This window comes from Buteo buteo, chromosome 3, assembly GCF_964188355.1.
Source record: "Buteo buteo chromosome 3, bButBut1.hap1.1, whole genome shotgun sequence".
Classification (NCBI taxonomy): domain Eukaryota; kingdom Metazoa; phylum Chordata; class Aves; order Accipitriformes; family Accipitridae; genus Buteo; species Buteo buteo.
In genome coordinates this window covers 65911083-65937379 of record NC_134173.1, presented here as the reverse complement: position 1 = coordinate 65937379, position 26297 = coordinate 65911083, and the positions used below count along the sequence as shown (strand labels likewise).

The following is a 26297-nucleotide window of genomic DNA, read 5'->3' as shown; positions in this document are numbered from 1 at the left end:
TTATCATATTTCATTCTTATCTAGGACAGTCTGGTAACAAGACTTTTAAGAAGCAGATTAGTTACACACTGTAAAAAAGTAGGTCAACTACTATAATAAAATCCTTCAGCCATGTTTTCAAGCAGACTTATTTTTGGTCTCCAGTACCATGCCCTAGGGAGAAAAAAAAAACCCTAACCCCAAAAACACCAAAAAACACCACACAACAAAAAAATCACCACCAAAAAAACAACAGAGAACCAACCAAAAAAAAACCAAACCCAAAAATCCCACCATTGAAAGAGTAATCTTTCATAAAGAAAAGCTACAGTAAAAAGCAGAAGATAGCTTGATGATAAGCCATGACTAAACTTAGCAAATAAGATACCAATAGTAAAAAAAAAATTCCACAAGAACTAAATGCATTTTATATCAAAGCATTACCAGTAAGCTTTCACCGCCACCCCAGAACAGTTAGGAGGAGGAAAGAAAGCCAATGCTAGGCTAGGAAGGGGAAATGAGTAGGAAGACACCCAAATTTACTTTTTTTCCTGATCTGTTCATAGACAGTTTTCTACAAAGAATTAAATTTCACCTTGCAGAAACTAACAAACCAGCCTAATCTTAACCTTCACAACTAAGGACTACTAGATTATACATTATAGCTGGTATATAAAGCAACCAGCTTACACACTAGAATTAGGTACTCTATGAAACTTAGCTCAGGTCTGCTCTTAGAGTTGCACGTATCATTTTTTGCAGAAGCTCTGGACATAACACATACAACCTGTTAAACCTGTAGCTGATAAATTACAGCTCACCTTTCTTTTCTACATAATCCATGAGTGGCAATTTTTCTGCAGACCTTCTGATTCAGCTCAGAGCTGAAGAGTGGAATGCCAAAGCATAATTCCAGGGGAACCCATTCCAGTTCTGTTGTGGGTACTACAGAAAGAAAACCAAGAGACAATCAAATTTTAAGAAAAGACAAAAGCAAGAATATTGACCCCAGAATCAAGTTCTCAGATCAGGATCCATTGGACAGTTCATACTTTTAAAGACAGTTCATTTACTGAACTGCTCAAAGATTTAAGGGAATCTGATTTTAAGGAGGAAGAACAGTTAGTGTTGCACTTGTCCCAGACAATAATCAAACAAGAACGTGTTCAGATCCTTAAAAACAAGCAATCTCATTGGACTGAAAATGTTTAGTACAAGCCTTTTGTCATGCTTTTACCTTCAAGGCTTTGCTTGACTGCAGAATCCATTGAGGTTTCTTCTATTACCATCTCAAATGATTCTGTGCTCCCATTTACATCAGATCCTGACGCTAGTTCAGCCTCTCCTAAAGGTAAAGTAATTCTTACATAAACATGTAGATGAATATAAGTATAGTTACCACCTGACGTAAGAAACATCACAAGCTTTGCCCAAAGACCATACAGCTATAAAACTGGAGGAAGGGATATGGAGAAACATAGGGTCTGACTCATTTTAGAACTAAAGAGTCACTTAGGGATCCTCAACACACTTATGTGAGGTTAAGTTCTGGCATATAAAAATGACACAATTTACTTTTAATATTTTGAAATTATTCTTTTTCTCTTCTGTTGACTCTTCTAGTCCAGTGATTTTCAGTCTGTATGTGCTATTTCTGACCTAGTTGCAAAGAAGAATTAGGAAGCAAGCCTACTGCCAACAGATTTACACTCAAAAAGGGTTCCTACCTGTGTTGGATAGTGTTTTGCAGAGTTCCAAATCAAAGTATTTAATCCTTTGTTCACCTCTGCTAAAGTGATTGTATGTGAAATTAAGGGAACGCAGCCAAAAAAGACAATTATTATTAACCCACCTCTTCCATCAGAAGCATCGCTCAGCTTTCTGTTAGCATGCCGACTTGAAGGATTCAACATAGTGACATAGCCACAAAAATGCTGCAAGTCTACTTTGTTTCTCAGTATTTTTAAAGCCGTATGAATGCCCATGTTCACACGAGAGAAATCTAGTAGAAAACAACACATATTCCAGCTTACTTTACAAGAAGCCTCCTCCACAACCATATAGTTCATCTCTAAGCCAGGCTAAGTTTTTTATCTGGATTTTTTCTCTCTTGTAATGCTCCATCTTAGTGATCACATTGGTAGATCTGGGATAACACATAAATGATCACAGTCTTCCCACACCAAGCACTAATGGGTATTTTATAGTACAATAAAAGAGCCAAGGAGAAGGAAAAATACAAACAGAAGACGATCTCTCTCTCACACACAGACACATACAGACAGCAGGGATGGCAAGGTTCTGCTAGGAATCAGATGTCCAGCTCTTTCAGTGCCAGAGTCTTTTATGGTAAATTCAATACAAGATACATGTTCCACATATCTGAAATTCTGAAGAATTAGAATACAATATTAGAGGTTAACAAGGAGTTTCAACATTGAGTTGTTCATGCTAGAACTTAGAGATTCTGCCTTCAAGCTTTTTAACCTAGCATCAAGTTGGAAGAAAGACATCCCTGAGAGATTGAATATAAAAGTAACTAATTTTGAACCTAGTAAAAACTAAACTAGGAAGTTAAAAAAATCCAGGCCAACTAGACATAAAGCTAAGTTGTAGCTTAAATAATTTTAGATTTCATACCTGGAAATTCACATTTTTATGACAGCTCTCAGTTGGGAAGGCTATGGCCTCAACTATGCAAAGCTTGGGTTGTACTCATCAAGGAGTATTTCAGAACATGTTCATTCCTGCCTTTCAAAATCAGTTGAGCTAGGCAGACTTTGAAGGAATAGGAGATTTTGCTAAGAAAGCTCTTCCAGAGGAAAAACCTCCATAATAGTTCCTAGTGCTACTAATCAAGATAAGTTTGTTCAGTTTTGGTCTCACCTGTCTTACAGTTAAGATACACTGAATAGAATATATGGAAGATTTATTTATGCCGTTAATAAGCAAGTACGCACAAAGAAAGATTCAAAGGTGTTTGTGGAAGTTACTTCTTTACATCTGTGCTAGGAGAGAAGAAAGGCCAGAAAACAGCCTAATTAGGACAGAGAAGATAGAAGGAAGACGACCGTATCTCTAAGCTCAGAACAGACTTGTCAACCATTCAAATATCCTTTCAATTTTCTCATCTAACTTGACTTGTAAGTCCAAAAAAATTTGTATTAAAAGGATTATTGTAACCTTACTGCACAAGGTAGTGTGCGAGAAAAATATGGTGGTGTAGAGATTACATTAAAAGACAGTCAGTTACCTCCCTGCTGCTCAGCTTCATCAAATGGGAAAGGTATGTGCATTGTTTCTCCCATTCCGTGCATGCCATGACCCTGAACACCAATAAATTGAATTAGGAACAGAAAAAATATACTCATCAGCTTAGCTTAGTCCTACCTGTGCTCCCTTTTAATGAGTACAAGTCAAGCTGATGAAAGAAATAACCAGAATGAGATATTTATACATTAAAGTTCTTGCTTAGCTGAAGTAATTAAATCAAATACCCCACCCTTCCCCCCAAAAGGCATGCAAGTAAACACCGTGAGGTTAAATTTCAGTGAAGAGCAACAATTCTTCTCTTTAATTACTGGTTATAAACAGATTTCCTAATCGCTGAGCACTTGTGGAGCAAACGGAGTTTCCGCCCCTAAGTACGTAACATTTTTGAGCAGTCAAGGCTGTCACAAGTGGGCCTTTGAGAATGTGTAATTTTATGTTTGTTATAATATTAGACATCTATCTGAATGATTAGTTCTGAGATTTCAGCTGAACTGAAGAAACAGAATAGGAAGCTCTTTTACTTCTCCAAATAGACAAACCCACTATTTCTGCTGGTTGTAATAAATAGCATGTTCTGCTCATACTTTACTGTAACAGCTAAATACCATGCACTCCAAAAAAGTGCATTTCTTGTAACGGGGAGCATGAACTGTTATTCCTTTTACCACTGCTGTCTAAAAAGCTTGTGGATTCTTCACTTTCATTCCAGTTTCCTATATCCCCAACACTCATAAATCCACATCTCATTTCTAGCTAGCAAAACTCTATTACGTCTGCCCATAATGCAATAATGCATACATAATATGCATTCAGTTCAAAACCCATGTCTTGACCACCACTGAATCATAGCAGCACTGGTTACAGAAGTTAAACATATTTTTCAGCTCTTGGCAGAAGTGTAGCTCTCCTACACTGTTAATCTCCTCTACCACGTAACAGCTTAACTCAAAAAATTTTGCATAGTTTTCATCATTTATACAGAGCACTCTGTACCTGAATTAGAACAGCAGAATGTGTTAAAGCATCATTCAACATTGTAAGCACATTTGAAGTAGGTACTACTCCTGGGTCGTGACCCCAAGATGTTATTAGTAAGCGATCATAGCCCTAGAAGAAAGAAATTAAGAATATTTACAGTAGTAATGGACTATCAAAGCATGTAAAGTGAAATAGTGGAGTTAGGCATCAGCATATTGTTACAATTAGAAAGTTACCACAGGTAACTACAACTCTACAATGTTATACTTTGTACCAAGGATCACCCATGTTCATATTCCTGGTAAAGACAGAAGTTTGCCAACCTCAAACTTAAGATGCTATTTTGAACAGGAGATATCAGTCACCAATTCCTTTAGAGCTATGTGGCCATCGCAACAGCCTCTTAGCGTAAATTTAAAAGCAAAATATAAGCTAGATAAACTAACACTGTCAACAGAGAACAAAGATATATCAATCCCCAAAACACCTATCCAAGGGGGAAGGACAGGAAGACAAGAACACTGACTAGGAAGTAATTTCCTAGTTTCTCAGTTTTCAGGACTGAATTCCCCTGCATCTCCGAAAGACTTCTAGAAATGTCTTGACAGTTCCTTAAGAAAATGACACTCCAAAACAGTAGCAGAAGCATTCACATATGCATGCAGAGGGAAAAAAAGCTCCAATAAGTTTGTGATTGTGCAGAATGTGAGATCGTTCAGTACAAGAAAACCTGACCTATCAGCACACTGATATTCAAGCAGTATTGAAGTTTTCCAAGGCTACCACACTGAATGCTTTTTACTAATACAAGTGCACAATCCATACATTTACTGGTAGTTTAAGATAATGACAGACTAAGGTTTGAATCAAGCTCATCACCAATGGCCCACAAAATGCCTTCTGCTCTAGAAGCCTTGATTCACTTAATCCTATGTTATCTTAAAGTAAGTCTTTGAAATATGGGTATCTACAAAATTTTTGAAATCTGAAAGGGAAGGAACATGTGAAAGAGTTTTGAGGAATGGAAAATACATCTACAAATCCTAGAGCCAGAGAGGACTGCTGATGTAGGTACACTAAAGAATGCACATCCCTCTCTGAATGTCTCCATACCGTTCTAAAGTATTTAGCTCCTCAAGTATCTACTCAGAATGATGTGATGAGAACTGTAGAGGCCTCTCTGCAATTATAAATTTGAACAACATTCTTTTATTAATTCTACTGTGAGCAGCAAGACCCAAATGCTGCTAAGCATCTGCAGCATTTCAAATCAAAGTCAACAGATAAAATTATTTTTGGTTCAGGCAAGTTCAGAAGCTGCCATGGCCACTTCCACCGAGGTTTGCCTAGTATACAGAATACCTAACAGTACTCCTTTGTGGCACATTTGTCCTTATTAGCATCTCAGAGACAGAATGGGAGAAGGCAGCATCTGAAGTCTTTCAGGCATGAGTTGATCACCTGGCACTGTTTTGTGGGACTCCTTGCCAAAGCACTGTACAGATGCTAAGAAGTTAGGTGGATTCAAGGCTGGAAGGAATTTGGGAGAGCAACTGATCACTGCAGAGACAAGAATTCCACAACCTCTATATACACAAAATATTATACAGCTCAGGAAGTTCCAAACCACAACACGTGGTGGGCTGGAAAGGTCTTAAGAGGAAATATTACATACTGTGCTTATTCTTCCTACTTCCAGCCACCACTAGACACAGGCTACTGGGCTAGGAAGACCTTTTGTCCAACCTAGTGCAACCTTTATTAAATTATTCTGTCATTTAAACTGCAGGGAGAATTACAGCCTAGAAATTCAAAGTCTCCATCACAGATTTCTACAGTGGACAAGCTGGAAGTGATCATCTTAGCCATCTCCAAAATCCAGCAAAGTTATATCTAGAAGAGTCCTTCCTTGTACGATACTAGAAAAAGCATAATATACTAGGCGTGTATCTTTTGATATAGCTCTTCTACATCTTTGTAACACACTCTAGGGATAGGCTTACAACCTTAAATTCACAATGACTGCAGAACCACATTTTACACTAGAATTGAAAGGGGTGGCATCAAATACCCTGGAGTCACATTGTGACAAGAAAAGAGACGTAAGTAGCATTCCTTTTTCAGAACCTAGAAAGGAAACAAATCAAGATGCTACGTAAAACTTGCTTCTAGAAAAGGTACATCATTTATAATGAATTGTACCCCTGACTTCAACTGTTATCCCTAAATAGTGTACAGTGTATCTTTGAAACGGTTGGAGAAGGGAGAGAGAATAAATTCATGCATACGCTACCTGAAAAATGTCTGGAAGTTTTCGAAGACGTGTTCCTTTAGAGAGCAACAGAGAGGGTGGTCCTTGTCCAGTTATATGGTAAATATACAGTTTGAACCAAACTGAACTGACTTCTGGTATCGCAGGTCCAATATGCTGAAGAGAGATTATTCAAGAAATTAGAAATAACTTAATATTGCAACTGTTATATGTTACAGATATCATTTAAGAATCAACAGTTTTAAAGAAATATAAATCTATAACAGGAGTTCAAATGTATTACTCTGCTACTTATGATATTCTAGGTACTTAGCCCAGTATTGCAAGACTCGTTACAGAAAGGTGGTAGTAAGGTATTTTCTATTAATATAAATTCAAGAACAAAATATCTGTCATTGACTCTACTTGAACAGATAAACTGTTAATAAATTAAACAAACTTTAATTTCCTAAGTATTCACATTTTTCCTCACTAAATTTTTTTAGGTGAATTTCAATACTATTCTACATGACAATAATTGAGTCACTTTAAAAGGGACATCTAACAGATGTATTCAAAACAAAGCTATTAAGAAGATATTATATTATATTACTAGATACTGGGGGGAAAACCCACAGTATTTTTTTCACCTGGGGTGTACAGCTGCTAATAGGTCGAATTTCATTGGTGAGTGGTGCCATGGAAACCAGCAGAGTATAATTTTTGTTGAGAACTCTGCTGCAGGTAGCTGGATCCAAGCCGAGCAAACTCTCACATCGTAAGAGGTCCAAGGGAAACCCTATGTTGAAAACATAAGATTCTTAAATTATCACTTAAGATGGAACATAAAACCCAAAATATGATTTCAGGTTTTCCATTCCCCCTGCTAAGCCATGAATACAATATTTTCCACAACTAAGTTTTAAATTATTGGGGTGAGTTTTAATAAATCTGTACATAATTTCAGCAATTCCAGTCATACACGGTTCCCTGGCACAGAACTACAGCTTGCTCCTCACCAACTAACTGATCCCAGAAATAAGCACAGAGATACTGAGGAAGTTCAGTAAGATTGAAAAAAAAAAAATCTACCCCCATTAGAAGAATACACTCCCTTTCATGACTTGAAAAATGCTTCTTTGACAGAACAACTCTGAATAAACAATGACTCCTTTATTATGGCCTTCAGGAGCACAGGATTTGAAACCAATCTCTTTCCCAAGTTCAGCTTGTCTTGCCATTATTGTGCTTTAATCTGTTGCTTTGGAGGTTAAGTCCAAGACTTGGCACCCAAATGTCATTCAACAGGCAAACCCAGTAATGCAGGCTCAAAGGATGATGCAAAAGTGCTGTTTTGGCTTCAAAATTTTAGGATAGGACTGCTTTCTGAAACAGCAGTTTAATCAGAAAGCTGAGTCCGTGGCAGATAAGTAAACAAACTTAGAAGGATTTCCTCACAAGCATTCACAGTACCGTTATTTGGTTGATCAGGCTGTACAGCTTGCGCCCCTAGGTCTTTATTATGCCGCAAAAACAGTATTGTGTTTCTCAGTGTAAGTGCATGATCGAAGTACCGCTGTGCTTCCCCTTCACCTGTGCTTTGAACCTAAACAAGAAACAAAATAAATGCATACAAGTAGCAGGTTGCTTCCACAAGCATCAATTACACAAAAGGAAAGATCAACAAATTAGCATTTTAAAGCTTCGTAATTGAGTAACAGCCCTGCAGCTTTTATGCAAAGGTGTTCTACAGCAACTATTACATGAAAAGTAAGTCTTGGCCATGCTAGACAAACGGTCAAAAAGTACACAAAGATAACATCTATAAATCAGAACTATGACTCAGTCTTCAGGTAAAAGGATTTAAATGTCCAGTCATCCTGACTGGTATAAAATGATACAGCAATTAACAGCAGTCCTCCTACATAATTCTACAGTTGTCCTTCTAGAATTATCTTTAAAAGGTGGATAGGTTAAATATTCCAGCACATAATCGTCAAATTTTCCTACAAAAGTGATGTGCAGACTTTCAGAAATATTAACACCTTACTAAAAGGAAAGTTATTTCCATTGAACAAGCCCTAATGCAGATGTGTGTACACACAGACTCAGGCAGATGTAGTTCATGAACTCACTTTACTCACCACATTCATATACATGCACAGTGTGTCCCTGAAAGTCACTAGAGGTATAAATGCTGTAAATAAGAAACATTTTAACTGAACCACTTAGGTTTGGTATGATAAGGTGCTTGTTCTTATCATTGTATTACTAAATAAGCAGTTTTACACAATGAAAATACTGGGGGGTTTTGGCCCCTTTAACACTTCAAGTGCTGAAAAAGCATTTGGTCAAACATGTAACAGATTACCTTTTCCAGCTCCACCAAGAAGCTGTCAAGACTCTCATCTGACAGTTTCCCAACTTCAAACATAGTGACTGCATGACTTTTCAAGTTCTGGAACAACAAAACAAAACTGCCTTAATTCTGTGAGAATGGAATGGGCAAGTAAAAGTTTTATTAAGCAAAAACATTTCTTAGCAACAAACAATACAGAAGGTTTTTTTAATAATTACAGCTGTATCATATTGAAGTCAAAGTATTTTAAAGCTCTACATATTTATTCTTGACATAATACATTGAACAATTTTGACATACTGGTGAAAGATTTCCCATCATTAAAAAGGCAGTAAGAGTAGAATCAAACAGGAAGGCAATACGCTTTGTGTGTCCACTAGACAGATTCAGGCTGCTCACGCTGGCTGTTTCAGCTAATAGAGAACAAAAAGAAAATATATTATCACATTTGTTTTATTTAAAAATAAAATCATCAAGTTTAAGTCAAATCTATTAAAAAATAGAAGAGAAAAAACCACATTAGTTATTGCCATACTGAATAGAACAGAATTCCCTTATCACTACTAAACTACTGATTGACTTAATTCAGAAGTTGGTATCTTTGCGTCAATTGACATCCATAATACAGATCAGCCTCATCTTCAGAAAAAAAGCCATTTGGCTAAAGAATTTTAAACCAAGAAGTAGGCACCGCCTCCCCCACTGTATATGCCATATGAAAAATGGATCTACACAATCTGTGTTTTACTTGTTTCTAGACCCCTTTACAGCCTATGGCACTCTAGCAATATAAAAATAATTGATCCTAATGTATTACAGTTTACTGTTAGTGCTAACCTGGATCATCTTGACTGTTGGTATCTGTATCTGTGGCTGATGACCCAGCTTCCTGTATAGGACTTCTGTTTTCCCCAGTGTCCCATGAAAGCAGCATCTTTTGAGGGTCCAAAGTACTCCTATTAATGTGAATTAAAATCCACATCTATCGGTCACTGTAGCACCAAAGAACTATCTCTGCCTTCCAGTGCTAGTTAGTCCATGCACAGGCATACCTGATACATGCCTTTCAATACTTCTAAGCCCTAAACCAGTCAAGCTTGATGTCCCTCAGAGTCCTGCTTCAGCAGAAAAGTTTATTTGGGGGGTTGAAAATACCAGATTTTGAAAAAGACATCAAAAAAAAAATCAAACCATCATTGCTGAAGAAGAATCCAATGGAAAAAAAAATCTAATTCACTTTGTTCTCACAGTCTGAATTAGCATTAAAAGAGAACTCCAGCATAACAGCCCTTTTAAATAGCTTAATATGTATTGAACTAAAAGTGCCTGACAGTTCTTAATCAATGCAACTTGGCACTCCAAGTTGGAGAACCCTCTGTTGATTGGTATTAACATCACTTTCCCAAGATTAGATATAGATATGCATACATGTGAGGGCATTAGTAACAGAACTGCAACAGTACCTGACAACAAGCAAGCAAACTTTATGTACATATTCACTGACAGCAGTGCCAAGAGACAGTGTCTCTGTACTAGCACAGTAACAGCTGTTATTTCCGGCCCCAGGAGTTTAAAGCAAGTGTACACTTATCTGCTTCAGCAGTGAGCAACTAGGCATTTAAAGGTCAAAAAGCCAGCACTAAGTAACAGCAACAAAAGTAGTACATTAAACTTCCAGGCTAAATTACCACCCCTTATCCTCAGATTAAAGATGATCAAGTATTCTTGTCATTATACACATTAGAAAGCCAAGTGAGATTTGTTGTTGCAGAAGTCAAAGAAAGCAACCAATAGCTTTACAATCAGATTTTGGTTCTAAGCTTTCTCTTCAATGAGAAAAATAAGTCTTGTGAAAGAATGAAGACACTTACTTCAGTCTGTTTACCGAAGGAACATTCTTCCACGATGGATGAAGATTATCCAGGTTTATTACTTGGCCTTTTTTATGAGCAAAGCCTAACCGACAATACATGGACACAGCATTCTGAAGAAACACACATACACATAATAAGCCACTGCTATACAAAACCATGTTGCAAGACAGTGAACTTTCCATATAAAGTTCAACAGATGCATTGTACACACATACCTTTACTAAAGATAAGTCAATCTCTAGGACGTTTGCAAGCTTAAAAAAAAAAAAAGAAGAATCAACATCAACAATACAGTATTAACAATCCAGAGTAATTCACCCACTTGTGGTCTTCGGCATCTTTTTGTTGGTTTTCTTTATTTTTAAACCCAGCCTGTACTGGTAGCAGCAATTTTGTCTTTATCGAAAGTGATGAAAAAAGAGGACGAAGTCTCATAATTGCCACACTTGAGAGCACGCAAAAGAAATATGAGGTTATCTTCCACTGTGTCATTTCAAGGTTAATCACGTACATCACAAGACAGGCAAGGAGGGAAACAAATCCTGGATATATTTAATAGGTATTTTTCAGGCACTTATTCACCAAGTTTTAACAGTAAAACCTTAAGAAAACATATTTTTCATATTAAAGTTATAAATATGCAAAAGTTATTCCTACTTTAAGCCAACACCCTGCATGTTTCACTGCCAAAGAAAAAAGTTATTTTAATTTTTTTTATTTCACACTAGCAAAACAGACTCAGTTCTAGGTCATATGAAATAGTCTACATTAGTCACCTTTGTATAAATTCATTCCACCTGATGGAATTGTTTCACTGAATTGAAGCACTTCAAGCCTGAAGCACTGTAGAAGTTACATTCAAGATAGAAGAAACAGGTTGGATCTTAAGCCTGGCAATACCTCTAAATAAAATAACTTGATATCGATCCACATCGCTGCCTTTAGTATTTTCAGCAGAGTGCTTTGAGCCCTTTCAAATATTCCCATCTCCCTGACACAGGGAAAGTTTTACTTACCTCTGCCACATTAGTGTGTTCATCTATTGAAACAAATATCTTGTACAGGAGCGTTTCAAAGTAATCACCTTGCACTCTGTTCATCACAAAACCTTCAAGTGGTGGCACTAAAAAGAAGAATTACTTGCAAAATTACAATTTGGTAACTTTCTTTATTAAACTGAAACTGCATTAAAAGGGAAAAATAAATTTACACTTCTTTAGTTTTCATGGTACCTGTAATTTTGAGGATTTCCCAGTCACAAAGAATAAAAGCCTAAAGACAGTATACATGGTATTTAAAATGCTCCTGCTCCTTAAGAAAAGTAATAGTTGGCAGTGTGTTTTCTTATAAAAACTAAAGCCACTCTACCTGATATCATAGCTTTGCACTCTCTCGCTCATCCACTACAGATAATTTCCAGTTATCCAGCCTATAAAATGATTTTGTAATGTGGATGGAGATTAAATCATAGCTTTGGAGTAGGACACAAAAAATACACCCCACCCACACACTCCAGAGCTGATACTCCCAAAACTATTATCTACACACTGAGTCTCTTGTATTTAGAGGACTTTCACTTAACTGATCTTTACCACAGCAATGACCGGTACTTCTGCATGGCCAGGTTCCAAATGATTTATGTCTTTGCAGATTACACTGAATTCAGAAACCCCTGAGAACTAACATAGTATAAGGAGTTGTTCAAAGGGCAGCCATATGCTGTGCTAGTTTAAGCTCCTACATAGTCCCCAGACAGTGCATGACTATAATTGAGGTGACAAGACCATGAAGGATGGAACCAATACTTATAAAAAAGTTGCATCTGTCTAGAAAATAGGAGTCAAAACCCCATGTCCTTTTGGTAAGGCAACTATGTTCCTCTATGCTATTCTTCCTTTTCATTACAAACATATAGGAGGGTACTTATTAATTCATGCCATGACTCTTTTAATCTCATCTGATTATGCATACAAAATAACCTAAGAATTCAAGTTGAAATAAATCCTATACACAATTAAAACGTTTTAATATTGTTGAAAACATTTAGTCAGGAAAACATTTCATAGCTCAAATGTTTTGTTTAAGCAAACTCATGCACAGAGACAAGCAGCTTCCAAGACAGAGAACTACAGGATAACTGAAACAAAACCAAGAAAACATAGGTATAGTACCATTAAATATTTACTTACCTGCTATACAGCTGTCATCAGATATTGGTACATCAAGGTAAATAAATCCTTTGTTATACAAACCTTTACAAATAAAAGCACATCATTTTAGAAAAAAGCATTTTCCAGAGTACTACTGATACAAAGTAGGCTTCCCCATCAGCCAATTCAGTAATTTTTCCTAATAGCCTCCACAGTAGCATATGACTTTGCAATGCATGGATCAATAAACCACATCTAATATTACACAGGTGTTACCCTAAACCAGAGTTCTTTAATTGCAGTCTGATGCAATACACTTAGAGCTCTAGAAGTACTTTCAGGACAGCACAGTATAATGACCACAGATCAAAGTAGCTACATTTGACAAAGATGAGTGCATCTCTGCCTAAATGTTAACTTAGTTTTCACCATCATCACTGTACTGTCAAGAAGTGTTTTTTTTATCCTGAATTAGTTTTGTCAGCTGAGGATGCTGGCTACATTTTGGTTCTCCCCTAACTCAGGCTGAAACTTGCACACTTAGTAGCAAGGATACAAACTAAATCACATCAGTTCAGATGGTCCTCACATGTCCTTCCCACACATCTTCACAGAAAGTCTTTTATACACAACTGCAAAGATAAATTCTGTGGCACTTCAGCACAAGGCATCAGCAAAGCTGCAGCAGATATAGACAGACATTGCATACAATAAAGACAGTAATATGGTAGATTTTTAAGTGACACTTTCCCCACATGAGATTGATTTGAGTGCTAAGCACCTCAATTCAGTTCTGCAGAGTAGATAAGCCAGGGAGAAGTTTTTAAGGAAGGGGCAAAACATTTCAGTATGGTTATCTTTAGACTTTAAGGTTTGTAACAGCTATAGTCTAACAGTAAAGCATAAAGATAAATTACACAGTATAAAATAAGCCAAATTTATTGTCAGTGGTTCCTTTGATGTTACCCAAGATCACTTCATCTACACCATATTCATTACAGTGGGGAGGAATTGTATCAACAATCCTCAGGTGAAGTGCTATCAAACACCTGAAGTAGAATTGTCAGGGTGTTTTACACACACACAGAGCTCAGCCCCACTATAGCATGTGTATGTAACTATAGTATATCTAATAAAATTACTACCCCCAATCAGATCTTAAATAAAATGCCTGCATTAAACCAACAACTAAGCTGAATTCATGCTAATATAACTGCTGTTCAGCACACGCAGTGACATATACTCAGCTATGCAAACTAATGTGTATGAATAAACCAGCTTTAATGGATCAGGATGACATTACAGGCCATCAACATGCTAAGGGTGCTTTTCACTGTCTCTCCTTCAGATTCAGCTCTCATAGCTGATACATCTGCACTTACTGTACCCAAAATGTATTGATGGCATCATTGTTCGGACTAAACAGTCTGCTTTCCCCATAAAATTCTATCCTACTGACAGTCCATTACGTTAATCATCTGTACATTCTTTTTCTACCCATGAGTTAGGGTAGAAAGGTATGTTAGATCCTTCTAAACCTACTAAACCCAAGTTGTAACCCTCTCTACAAGCAACACCAGGCCATCTATAGAGAAAGATCATGAAGTGTTTTCAGAATTCAAATTTTCTTAAGCCCTATACTGTTTAGGATCCACTCCAGACCTTGAATTTCACCTACCTCACTTTTTTTTTTTTTTTTGATTGCTTTGTTCTGCTTCAGTAACAGGCAGTGGAATTCTGCCACAATTTCTTAGGAAAACTACAGTGCATAAGTTCAATTGCTTGTAATAAGCCAAGCATTTACAGACAGACTTCTCAAGGAGGAGTTTATCAGTGAATTTGTACTCCCTTGCCTAATATGATCTGTCTATATTTAATACTTGTTACCGTGAAATGGGGAGACACATGCACACCATTTTTCAGTAACAGCTGCAGACCTTTGAGAAACAAGACAGCCTCTTAGATTTAAGCCCCATTTTTACAGTGTTCAAACAGTACAAAAAAAAAAATCACAAAACCTCTCCTTTGAAAAGCAAGGAGTGAAGTTTTACCACCCAGGATTACCAACTCTTGACATTTTTAATTTTAGTTTCTCTTGCCTAATCTACATCCCCCTCCCCTGCAATCTTTACCAACAGTTTCTAATGAATGAATTTGTTGAATCAAACAATAACAGAGCAACAGCTGCTAATGGCTCACTGTTAAACCATTTACAAAATCTAGACTGCGATCTGTACAAGCTCTGGAGTATTTACCTCCTCTTATGCTTCAGCTTTCTACATCCCCTTTTATTCCTAGTTTTCAGACACTACTCTCAGAATTTACTAAGCAAAATCCACAAACAGAAAAGGACGTTCTTTAAAAACTTACTGTGAACTACATTGAAGTCTAATGAACCAGCAAGCTGAGGACCTGAATCAATTATCTTATCAATAGCAGACTTCTCCGATGTAGTACAAATCTAGGTAAAAGAAATCATCTTAGTCTTTTGTAGAAAAGAGTCTATGCAACTTAATTAACAGCACTCAAAAAAATCCCTAATATTCAGCCTTATATCAGTCATAAGTAATGTAAGAATATAGGAAGTAACCCACGGTCTTGATCAAAATATTTGCACTGAAGAATTCACTGCAGTTCCCATTGAAGTCTTCAAATTTTTTACTCTTGTCCCTGCACAAAATTATGCATGCTGTAGTACTTAATTGCACAGGTATTTGGCAAGTGAAGTCCACAGTATAATAGGTTTGCTCTTTAAAACTTTCAAACTGAGTGTTCAACCACACAACTAGAATTGTTCTAAAAAGAGGTCCTTTACAATATCAAAGTAATATGCTTCAGGTTAACTACTCTGGGTTGATGGGATGTCAGAATATAAGTAGCCACTGCCTAAGATATTCCAAATAGTAGCCAAAAAAAAGATTCCATCACTGCTTTAAATATGTTCCAATCTAAACAAGACTTACAGAAAAGGAATTAAACCCAGATCAAACGACTAGCTGACTATAAAAAGAAACTGTGAGAATGAAAGTAGCACGAGGATGAAACATTAAGTCAGCTCACAAGTTTTTCACCTGCAAATAATGATAAAAATAAGGAGACACGAGGAGCAGAAACAATGAAAATATATATCAAATAAAGTCCACTAACATTCTGATTCTAATTATACTAAAGGTAAAGATTCAGTCAAAACTGAGCTGTCAGGGCTTAAACATGAAATTTAAGAAAACATATTTTGCTGCTTGTTCCCTACAAAGCACGTTACCACGAACATTAGTTACCACAGGTTGGTTGATGCAAAACCACCTCAGCACTGTACATAGTGCAGAAAGTACAAAGGAGGGAGAGGGCAGAATATGTCAACAAAGAAAACATCACATTTTCCACTAGTTCCAATCTTTATTTCTATAAAAGAGTCGTTATAAACCTGCAACATAATCTTTGTGTACTCTACACAAAATGAAGCCCCTGTTTTCAGGGACTATCAATATTCAACCAAAAGTAGAGATGCAATCCACACTACAATACCTTAATGTCATCCTCAGTGATGTAGCCAGACTGCACAACCCACCACGCTTCTATAGTGATCTCCACGGGTTTCACAGGTAATAGATCGTGAGCAGTTTTCCTTCTGAAAAATTTCTGCAGTGGTACAGTCCATTTGAGATAGTAATAAAGAGCACTTCACATGTGCAGACAGCCATTTCCCTTTATATAAACTGATTTTTATGAACATCCATTTTTAGGTACATTATATTCACAGACTGGACACATGCAAATACTACTAGCCTTGTCATTTAGTAAGTTTCCCTCCTCTCTCAAATAACATGAAAATGGGAAGGGAAAAAAATTATTTACATCCAATACTGTTATTTTCATCCATATTGTAGGTGTCACTAATTAAAAACCACACTATTCAAACACATCAGGATCAAGTTCAAATTTAAACTATTTATGACATTTTCTAATATGAACAGGTAAGAGAGCACAACAAACAAAGTATACAAATGGGGTATTTTAAAGAGTTTCAATGATCTTAAACACATTTCAGGAATATATTTTATTTACTTTAAAGGACAACACATCCTCAATAAGCATGGTGGTAAAAAAGTACAGCGAGTGTCAGTCCAGGAAAGAAAAACTGGAGGATACTGTTTACTTATAGACCTAAATAGCTTCTCTTCCATTGTTTAGCCATTACTTTTTGGTTCACTCTATCAGCTTCATATTTTGGTAAGCACACTTTTGGTTGAAGGAGCACTGTGAAGCTACTGCAAGAGCACTTAACGAGTTTCCTGAAGAAAGGAAGGAACTGTTGTGAACTAAAGGGCCTACTTCTACCAACAGTCATTACAATGTTTTCTACATGTGCTGTTCACATGCAAGGATGCCTATTCAGGCTCATCGCCATTGTCTTAGTGAAAAACATACGTACTACAAAAATTTACACCTAGATGAAGGACTGTCCCAGAATAAACTCTGATCTCAACTGCACTCATAGAAACATGGAATAATACTTCCAGAACCAGTATCATTACTCCATGTTTATACTGGCCAGAAGACATTAGTTATCTGGTGCCATAGAGTAAATATAGCTCTGAAAATATAAGATAAAAAAAAAATACGTAGCACTCAATCTCTTTTTCTTTGCTATCTGTTGATTTTAAATTAAAAAGCTCTTTATTAACTTCAGGAAACACAATATAATTGGCAATACACTATGTCACACTCAATTAGACACACTATTAAACTAACCAGGCCCATGAAATTATTCCATTCTTCATTTCCCATGAAATAATATGGGGGCAGAGGGAAGGGTGAAGGAAAGGGAGGGGTAATTAAAGACAAACTTACTTTTGAAGACCTACATTGGTTCATTAGATCTATATACTGGTTTCTTCCTATACCAAGGAGTCTTAGACCTGAAAAAAGTAAGGTTTTATTTCTCTTATGACAGGTATAAGCTGCAGATACATAAAACATTCTTCAAAGAATCAGACCTACATCTAGAATAATAATTTTAATTACTCTTTCTTCCCCAAAGGATAGTTATAGGAGCTAAATTCAGTTCTGACTGAATTTGACAGAGAACCATGTCCATCTAAAACCAGAATCCATCCCCATTCATTTACTCTGTATGGGCAAAAAAAAAAATAAAAATCCCCTATCACTCAAGTCACAAGATAGCAGGGAATAATCCCATCCCTATCTTTCCTACACTCACATCAACAGGTAGTAACTATGCTTCAGATTAACACAACTAAAGTTGTACCAGACTTCGGTTGATAATTTTTCTTCCCCCTAACAAAGCCCACACCACACACTGGATTAGAACTCTAAACTAAGAATTAGAGCACAAAAGGCCACATAAGCCTCTAAGGAAGATGATTAAAATATAGTTGAGTTAAACCAAATCAAAATTTAATTCTATGATCTCTATCCTTCAACCATTAAGGAACTATGAACAGATACTGGAAAACTACTCATTCGTTTCAACCCATATTCTCCTGAGTTTTAACTCCAACTTTCTAGTTTGACAACAGTTTTTATGATAAAATGTTAATAAACCTGTTTAACTTCACTATACTGCAGTCACTGACCTGCAGCTACTGCTAAAATAACAGAATTACTAGGGGGAAAAAAACAAAAACAAAAAACAGGGAAGCCTTTCCTCTCTTCATACTCCTCACTAACACTAGATTTCCAACAAGCTACATGGCACTGAGGAAAAAAGTTTTTCATTATCTGTTTCCCCAGTGTGAACATTACATAGAGGCAAATCAGTAGAGTTAACTGACAATATCCTTTAAAAAAAAAAAAAAGAAAAGAAAAACACCACCAAACCCAACTATTTTCAAAAGCTGCAGGCTACTCCTCACCTGACTACACATTATCTTTAAAGCCAACTTTATAAATTCATACCAAAGGTGAGGAATGAAGTTTTTAGCTATAAATAACTTCTCAGTGGCAGGCTTGATTAACACCCTCCCTATGCCAGCAGTTTACATTTTGTTCTACAAGACTTATTAGTAGGCTATTGCTCTTACTCTGTTCTCCACCAGGTTCAACATTTTTGCTTTCCTAATCTCCCCATCCCATACCCACAACAGTCTAACAGAAAACAGGATAAAACATCTGGCACATCCAGGAGTGTCATAAAATACCAGTGTGATGGGTTGACCCTGGCTGGACACCAGGTGCCCACCCAAGCCATTGTATCACTCCCCCTCCTCAGCTGGACAGGGGAGAGAAAAATATAACAAAGAGCCTGCGGGTCGAGATAAGGACAGGAGAGATCATTCACCAATTACCATCACAGGCAAAACAAACTCAGCTTGGGGAAAATTAACTCAATTTATTACAAATCAACCAGAGTAAGGTAATGAGAAACAAAACCAAATCTCAGAACACCTTCCCTCCACCCCTCCCTTCTTCCCGGGCACAGCTTCACTCTCGGATTCTCTACCAACCCCCCAGCAGCACAAGGGGACGCAGATGGGGTTTACGGTCATTTCATCACACGTTATTTTCTGCCACTTCATCCTCCTCAGGGGGAGGACTCATCACACTCTTCCCCTGCTCCAGCGTGGGGTCCCACCCACGGGGGACAGTCCTCCATGAACTTCTCCAACATGGGTCCTTCCCAGTGTGCAGTCCCTCAGGAGCACACTGCTCCAGCGTGGGTCCCCCACAGGGTCATAGGTCCTGCCAGAAAACCCGCTCCGTGGGCTCCTCTCTCCACAGATCCGCAGGTCCTGCCAGTAGCCTGCTCCAGCACGGGGTTCCCACGGGGTCACAGCCTCCTTCGGGAACCCACCTGCTCCGGCATCAGGTCCTCCCCAGGCTGCAGGTGGAGATCTGCTCCACCGTGGACCTCCATGGGCTGCAGGGGGACAGCCTGCCTCACCCCACTATGAGGGCTGCTATGGGGAGTATTAACTCCATCTCAGCCAGACCCAATACAACCAAATTCCCTTCTCTATCTTTTCTGGTACATCATCCCTCAATCCACACTGATGGTAACTCAAAGGACTGTCAACAGCCTTTCAGCGTCTTGCTAAAGGTTTCTGCCCAACACATGCCAAGAAACACATTAGGAAAGGACCAGCAGCTCAGCTTGCTGATGCGCAACAGCCAGTAAGATTTTTCCACCCAGAACTCCAAGCAAACAGGAATGCAATACAAGCAAGGACAGAAGCTGCACAAGGTTTTGCACATGCCTATATGTACTCAAACCAGCCCAATTTCAGTGCTGACCATATGGACAGAACTCTGGATGGAGAGCACACACTCCTTAATATCACTATTTAAATGCTTCTACACGCTCATTCACATGCTTATGTTCAAGCAAACAGATGCCCATAAATCCGTTTTCAGAAGCTCCTTATTTTTAACTCATTGAAAGCAGTAATGCAACTAGATAATACTTACAGTCAGCAGCAGTGAAGTTGGGTAATGAATCATAGCTTTTTTCACTGTTCATTATATCCTTAAAAAGACAAGAAAACTTAGTTGTAACAAGAAAGTCATCATTTCAAGAGAAGCAGGTCCAAAATTCTGCCTGCTTTTTTTTTTAAGAAAAAAATGAAATGAAAACAAATCTATTAAAGTCAGTTACCATATCAAACTTGCCAATTACTGGATTAATTGTTACATAATAAGTTAAATACATTAAAAATGAGACTTCTGTTTAATGTAAGCTTTACAAAGAAAAATGCTGATTGAAACAACAATAAACAAAATCCTTTATCTGTCTTCAAAAAAAAAAAACAGCACACAGAATAACAGTAATAACAGAATAAGCTAACAACTAATCCGTTATGTCTGCAATCACTACACACAAAATAAGAAAAAAAGCACTTCTGATATCCAATGAAAATAGAAGAAGGTTGCCAGAGTGCTGACAGAAAACAGAACCATCTTTGTTCTCATAAAAAAGGATCTGCTTCAAGCATTTGAAAAAGCTTCTAATATCGTTAAGTGTCCTTTTTAAAGAACAAAAAAGAAAATAACCATTCAAATGTGCTGGTTTTTAAAAATGGTAATTCTCTTTGGTTTATTAATCTAACAGAATGAGGTATTTCTTTTACAGTTTGAAGTGAAGAATCACAAATCTCAAACATCAAAATAGAAAGACTGGCCTCAGAGTGAGTCCCACCCCAGCTCCACATGACAAAGTCCAACTCTTGAAAGGCTAATAGGGCCAGAAGGGAAAAAAACTGCAGGTACAAGTAGTTCTCCGGAAACTTTCTTTACTGTTTCCTTACTTGTTAGCAGACCCTACCCAAAACCAAAGAAACTATGTGACACTACCTCATATGCATTACAGCGCCATTACCAACATCTCTACGACAGAAAACAACATATTCTCGCCACAGTTTTGTACTCACCTCCATTATGCCCGTGTAATAGGAAAATGGTGTTACCCTCAGACCTTTTACCATGATGTCAGACAAATGATAAGGGTACAACATGAGATGATCTCGACTGTATTTTAACAGATCCTCATAATATTTCCGTTCATCTTTCTTGACATGCTTAACTACAAGGGGAGAAAAAAAAAGTTAGTGTTCTATGATGTTCAATTTAAAAAAAAAAGTGTTACAATAAAAGGATTAAAAATAGTATAATGGCAACTGACAGAAAAATAAAAACAAAATAAAGGACTGGTGCAGGGCATTCAGCATCCAAGGATTTCTACATACGATACAAGTACTCTCAGAGCCTTTAAGGATGACATTAGAACAGAGCAGATTTATTTTACAGGTTACCAGGAAGTGCCCCATTGAGAGAGAACTCATGCAGGCTGTAGAAAATTATCTTTTAATTAGGGAAACTATTATCTATTTTGGGAAGACAAATGGATGCAGTCAATGCAAAATAAATTGAAAGTCTGCAAACAAGTCATAGCCAATAGCTCACGTTGAGTCAGGGCCACTGTCTGCATCTCATCTAGTGATAGGCTTTATTTTATTAGTCAAATCCTCTCGTAACATCTCTTAATTTCTTGGAAAAGGGGAGCATAACTACAGCAGGAATTCAGTTCCACCTGCCAACTCAGTAATCTTAAAAAGTACTTCACTAGAAAACCTGCCAAACGGACACAAAAGTCAAGACTTTTCTTGATGTTTTGTCATTTAAAAGTATTTATTTTCAGGGAAGAAGGGACCTTTGAACAGCACTAGTTCTTGCAGTTTTACGGTAAAAGACAAGCTTCCACACAGAAGAATCAGGAAGCAAACAGACGTTATTTAGCTTCTTTACTCACCTAAGTTATTCCTGTATCGTAACTGATTGCGGATGCTGTACAGTACAACCTGCCTTTCATATTCCCTCTGAGAGTTTCCAAGACCCTTGAAAACATAAAGGCCTTTTAGCTGACATGCACAAAACCTTTTTTAGTTAAATCACTGCAAAGTGTCTTATGAGGAAACATACGCAGGCAATTGTCCTTACTCAGGGAGTCCCCCAGTTCAATACAGTGACAGTATCTTTAGTCTCTGTACAAGGTCAAAAGTATTTTTAGTTAAATAGGTCTCTCTACACGGGATGCAGATTTAAGCAATTATCTTTAGATTTTTTTTTCCTAGTACCGTTCTAAGAAAAAAGGGAGCATTTAATTCTCAAATCAGAAGTTTTTAACTGTCTCTTAGAAGACATGAAACATCAAGCTTTTACCAAGCATTCAGCATCTTGCAGCCTTGAAGAATTACCCAGAATTAGTGTAGCATAAACCAAGCATAGTGAATGATACGTGAAGCTTCAACCGCTGCACCCAAGAAGCTTATAAAGCAAAAAATAAATAACGAAACAGCTCAAGTTGTAGCTTCACACAAGTAAGGCAATCAAGTGATCTTACATCACAAGATTAAGGCATAAGCACAGCACATTACTTGACTATCACAGAAGAAGATAAAAAGAGAGCTTTGGTTGATGCTTTAAATGCCTTATTTCAAAAGCTGTCCCCTCAAAATTCTTCATATTACTCTTCTCCTCTGCGATCTGGTATTACTCTTCTACAAGTGATCTGGGTTTGTTTCCCCCACCATCACCCTGCTGGTTCCCTCCTTGATGCTCATATTAAAAAAGATCCTCAGATAAAAAGGTACTTTACTGCATATACAGGATAAACAAGTAAGTTGCACACATACTGCAGAATCGGGTATTAGAAAAGAAAGACCTGATATCACAGACACGGTTCATAGTTGATTAAATATCCAAAGAGGTATCGGAGTATTTGCTCCAAGTAAAAAAACATTAAGGACTATTCTAAAGTAAACAAAACAGCATTTCAGAAGTTACATCAAAGTAAATAATGCATTAACTACTTGTATATTTTCCATCCAGAATCACATAGCCAACAGTATGGTACTCAGCTGGGTAGGTAAAGAGAAATCATCATTCATGCCCCTCTTAGAGCTCCTGAAATCTCAAACTCAAGGAATTCAATTACTCAGGGCCTGCAGTCACCACTCATTCTCCCCATCCTTCCTTTGCGCAAGAGCAGCAATTGTTTAACAGCATCTGCTTTCAAGCAACGTAAGACTTGGGAGACAAGGACCTCCTCTTGACCTGAGACAATACCTCTCCTCTGCTATCAGAAGCCCATTAAATCCAGCAAATCAAAATTTCATGAGGTTTTCTGTTCCACGAGCCACTCACTGCCACAGTTCCCTGGCTAACAAAACACTGGGCTGCACAAGTCTCTGAGGACACCTGTCCTGGTTCAGCTCACGCTATTCAGGGGTTGTGTGAGGGATACCCACCTCAGCTGGTCTCGAGTCTGCAGAAGCTGAGACCCCCACATCTCCCTCTGCCTACAGAGACCTCAAACCACCTTTACGCCCCCCCTCTGCTCACAGAGGCCCCGCACTCCGCCTGGCACCCTCCCGCTCTCCTCTTCCCCGGGCCGGGAGCTCGGCAGCCCGGACCCTGCCCGCCGGCCGGCACCTGCTTGACGCTGGCCGGCAGCCGGCCCCAGGGGTAGTTGTGGCGGATGTGGAACTCCACGTCGATGTTCATGGCGAGCAGACCCGGCCGCCGGCAGGCGCTCCGGACCAGCGGCCGCCCCGCCCTCGGCCCGCCGCCTCCGTCTCCGTCTCCACCTCCCGCCCGCCGCCACTTCCGCGTTACGCCCCCGGAAGCGCCCGTAGACGTCAGTTCCGGCGGAGCGGGGAGAGGGGGTGGCGGTCACCCCGGGATACGGCCGGGGGCGGGGGGGGGTGCGGTTGCGCATGCGCACGGCGGCGGGCGGGAGGGCCCTCAGCGGCGGCGGCGGTCCTGAGAGAGCCGGGGGTTGGGATTCGGCTTCTCGCCGGGGTGAGAGCCGGTCTCCCGCTTCTTTCTCCTGCTTGGTCGGGCGGCGGGGCCGTTTCGGTCGGTTTTACTAAGCTGCTGCGAGCGGAGGCGGCGCCTGTCACGGCAGCAAGCGGCCCCAGCGTGGAGGCCTCAGGCGCTTTGTGCTTGTACAGGAGGTTTGAGACCCAGGCACCTCAGCCTTGAGAAGGTTGTCCCTCACCCTACACTAACGCAGCCGCCCAGATCGGGAACAGATTCGAGCTGAAAATACCCCCGTTACCTGCTTGGTTAGTTTTAACGTCAGTTTCCTAGTGCAGTTCACCGTACACCTGGGCAAATGCTAGCGACCACTCAGAGCGAGGGCAGGTGCAGGAGCAGAAATAAGCATTTCACGACCAGGAATGAGCAAGATCATTTATTTCATTTAGCGGCAGCCCTGGGCTATGCCAACTGGGTGTGCCCCCGGTATGTGGTTTGTATAGCGTGGGGACTGAAAACCTGCAGACCTGAATACCAACAGCAGCCCCTCCTATTTATACAGGGTCCTGATTAATATCAAGGAAGCTGCTTCAAATAAAATAGCAGCAGATGCCCCTCCTTATCTTAGGATCTAGGTTTTTGTGAGTCATTTGAAGTCTTACCTGGGTCAAAATCGGTGCCAACTTCCCACGCAGAAGCATTTTCTTACTGTTTAAGTGTCAGGGAATTACAGACAGGGGAAGGGCTCTATATTTTTAATACTACACAAAATTTAGTGAATGATTTGATATATAAGTAGAATAAACAAAGCAAGTGAGGCCCTGATCACTTGTGCTGTTTATGCCGTTATCTGGCATGCTCACTAATAACCTTGGAGCAGTGGTGACGGAGCTGAAATGGGACCAACAGCAATAGAAAGAAGCTCAATGCTCTGTTACCTTCAAGTAGGTCCCCAGAGAACTACAGACCCAGTTCTCCTTCAGTGTCACCAGTATCTTCAGGATCACACTTCTGTGTAACTGCAGAGATACAAAGCCTCAGCCGGTGGATGTACCCCATGGTGCCGACACGCAGAGGTCCCTGCAGCCACAGAGATGGTGAGCAGCTCACATGATCCCCAGAGTCTCAGATAAGGCCTCCCTGCTCATATCACTGGCAGGATTCAGTCCAGGAACAGTCAGAGCCTGCAAATCTGACCTCATCCCTCAATTCTTTTAAGCCCACTTGTCAGGTTTCTTATGAGCCCTTCTCTGTCACACCCTACGATGGTTTATAAATAAACTATGAAAAGACATTAATAAGAAATCCTTTTTGCCTTGCCCATTGCCACGTAAACCAGATGGTATGGGTCTTTGGCTGGTACTGTCTATTTGCTTTTGATATCAGTAATTAGACACACCTCTCAATAGTAAAGGACAATTTTTTTTCTTGGATGGTTCTGAGGTAAATTATCTTGTTAGTGGCACCAGCACCTGAATAATACTTTTAGTAAGACACATGTATGACAATCCACGAGCTAAAAATTTGGGTGCTCAGAATAACAGTAATGTAAGCAGTATTCCTATTCCCTTATAGTCCTATCAGCTGCCTCATACTTCTCAGTGATAGCACTGGCAAAAGGGAAGAAAAGACAATTAGAAAGAAACTATTGACGTGGGGTAGATCTTCAGAGAGGCAGAATAATTGAGCAGAGCTGTGATTAGAAGCCAATAGTGGAAGTCCTTGATTTTTAACAGGATTTTAATTTATTACCAGAAAGGGTACCATACAAGAAAATTGTTCTGTGTGTATTAATGAGTTTGAGAATTTGCAGACAACTGATTCAAATTCACTTTCTAAATGAAGGTCATAGATAAAACGCTCTGAACTCCAGCACCTTCAGTTGAGGTCGTTAAACTCTGAAGTTATAATCACACTGGTTTAAATCATGTATGTAAAATACAGTAAGCACTGAGCATCAGGCTGCTGATCCTTTTTTCCAAACCTTAGGATATTACTAAAACCACACCACTCCCTGCCAGCTCTGCTCCTCAGGATGGATATGTATGTGTGGGGTATTGTGCAGTTTACAGTTTCTCCATCTGACCCCTCAGGCAGTTGCAGCAATAAGCAGATTTATCCTGGAACACAGGCTCTATGTGTAGCCTTCTGCAGTCCTT

At 38.8% G+C, this 26297-nt stretch overlaps 2 protein-coding genes across 3 annotated transcripts in view; one reads left to right on the top strand and one right to left on the bottom strand.

The window, feature by feature from the left end:
• Nucleotides 1-23971, bottom strand: part of FAM91A1 (family with sequence similarity 91 member A1) — a 28144-nt gene extending 4173 nt beyond the window's left edge. The window contains exons 1-23 of one of the 2 annotated variants that reach the window (XM_075023922.1): nt 23812-23971; nt 22130-22214; nt 21252-21403; nt 20293-20350; nt 17716-17783; nt 16390-16503; nt 15235-15325; nt 14778-14801; nt 12904-12966; nt 11731-11837; nt 10930-10968; nt 10712-10824; nt 9678-9796; nt 9141-9253; nt 8853-8939; nt 7955-8087; nt 7132-7280; nt 6524-6658; nt 4246-4359; nt 3233-3305; nt 1832-1981; nt 1217-1324; nt 801-924 (exon numbers count right to left, since the gene is read on the bottom strand). In XM_075023922.1, the coding sequence (XP_074880023.1) occupies nt 801-924; nt 1217-1324; nt 1832-1981; nt 3233-3305; nt 4246-4359; nt 6524-6658; nt 7132-7280; nt 7955-8087; nt 8853-8939; nt 9141-9253; nt 9678-9796; nt 10712-10824; nt 10930-10968; nt 11731-11837; nt 12904-12966; nt 14778-14801; nt 15235-15325; nt 16390-16503; nt 17716-17783; nt 20293-20350; nt 21252-21403; nt 22130-22214; nt 23812-23883 (2291 nt within the window). In that variant the 5' untranslated portion in view covers nt 23884-23971. The remainder of the gene's footprint in view (nt 1-800; nt 925-1216; nt 1325-1831; nt 1982-3232; nt 3306-4245; nt 4360-6523; nt 6659-7131; nt 7281-7954; nt 8088-8852; nt 8940-9140; nt 9254-9677; nt 9797-10711; nt 10825-10929; nt 10969-11730; nt 11838-12903; nt 12967-14777; nt 14802-15234; nt 15326-16389; nt 16504-17715; nt 17784-20292; nt 20351-21251; nt 21404-22129; nt 22215-23811) is intronic. The other variant, XM_075023923.1, reaches the window with a different exon arrangement.
• ANXA13 (annexin A13) overlaps nt 23882-26297 on the top strand; it is a 33090-nt gene continuing 30674 nt past the window's right edge. Inside the window, exon 1 of the mRNA XM_075024390.1 lies at nt 23882-24016. Coding sequence (XP_074880491.1) covers nt 23882-24016 — 135 coding nt within the window. The remainder of the gene's footprint in view (nt 24017-26297) is intronic.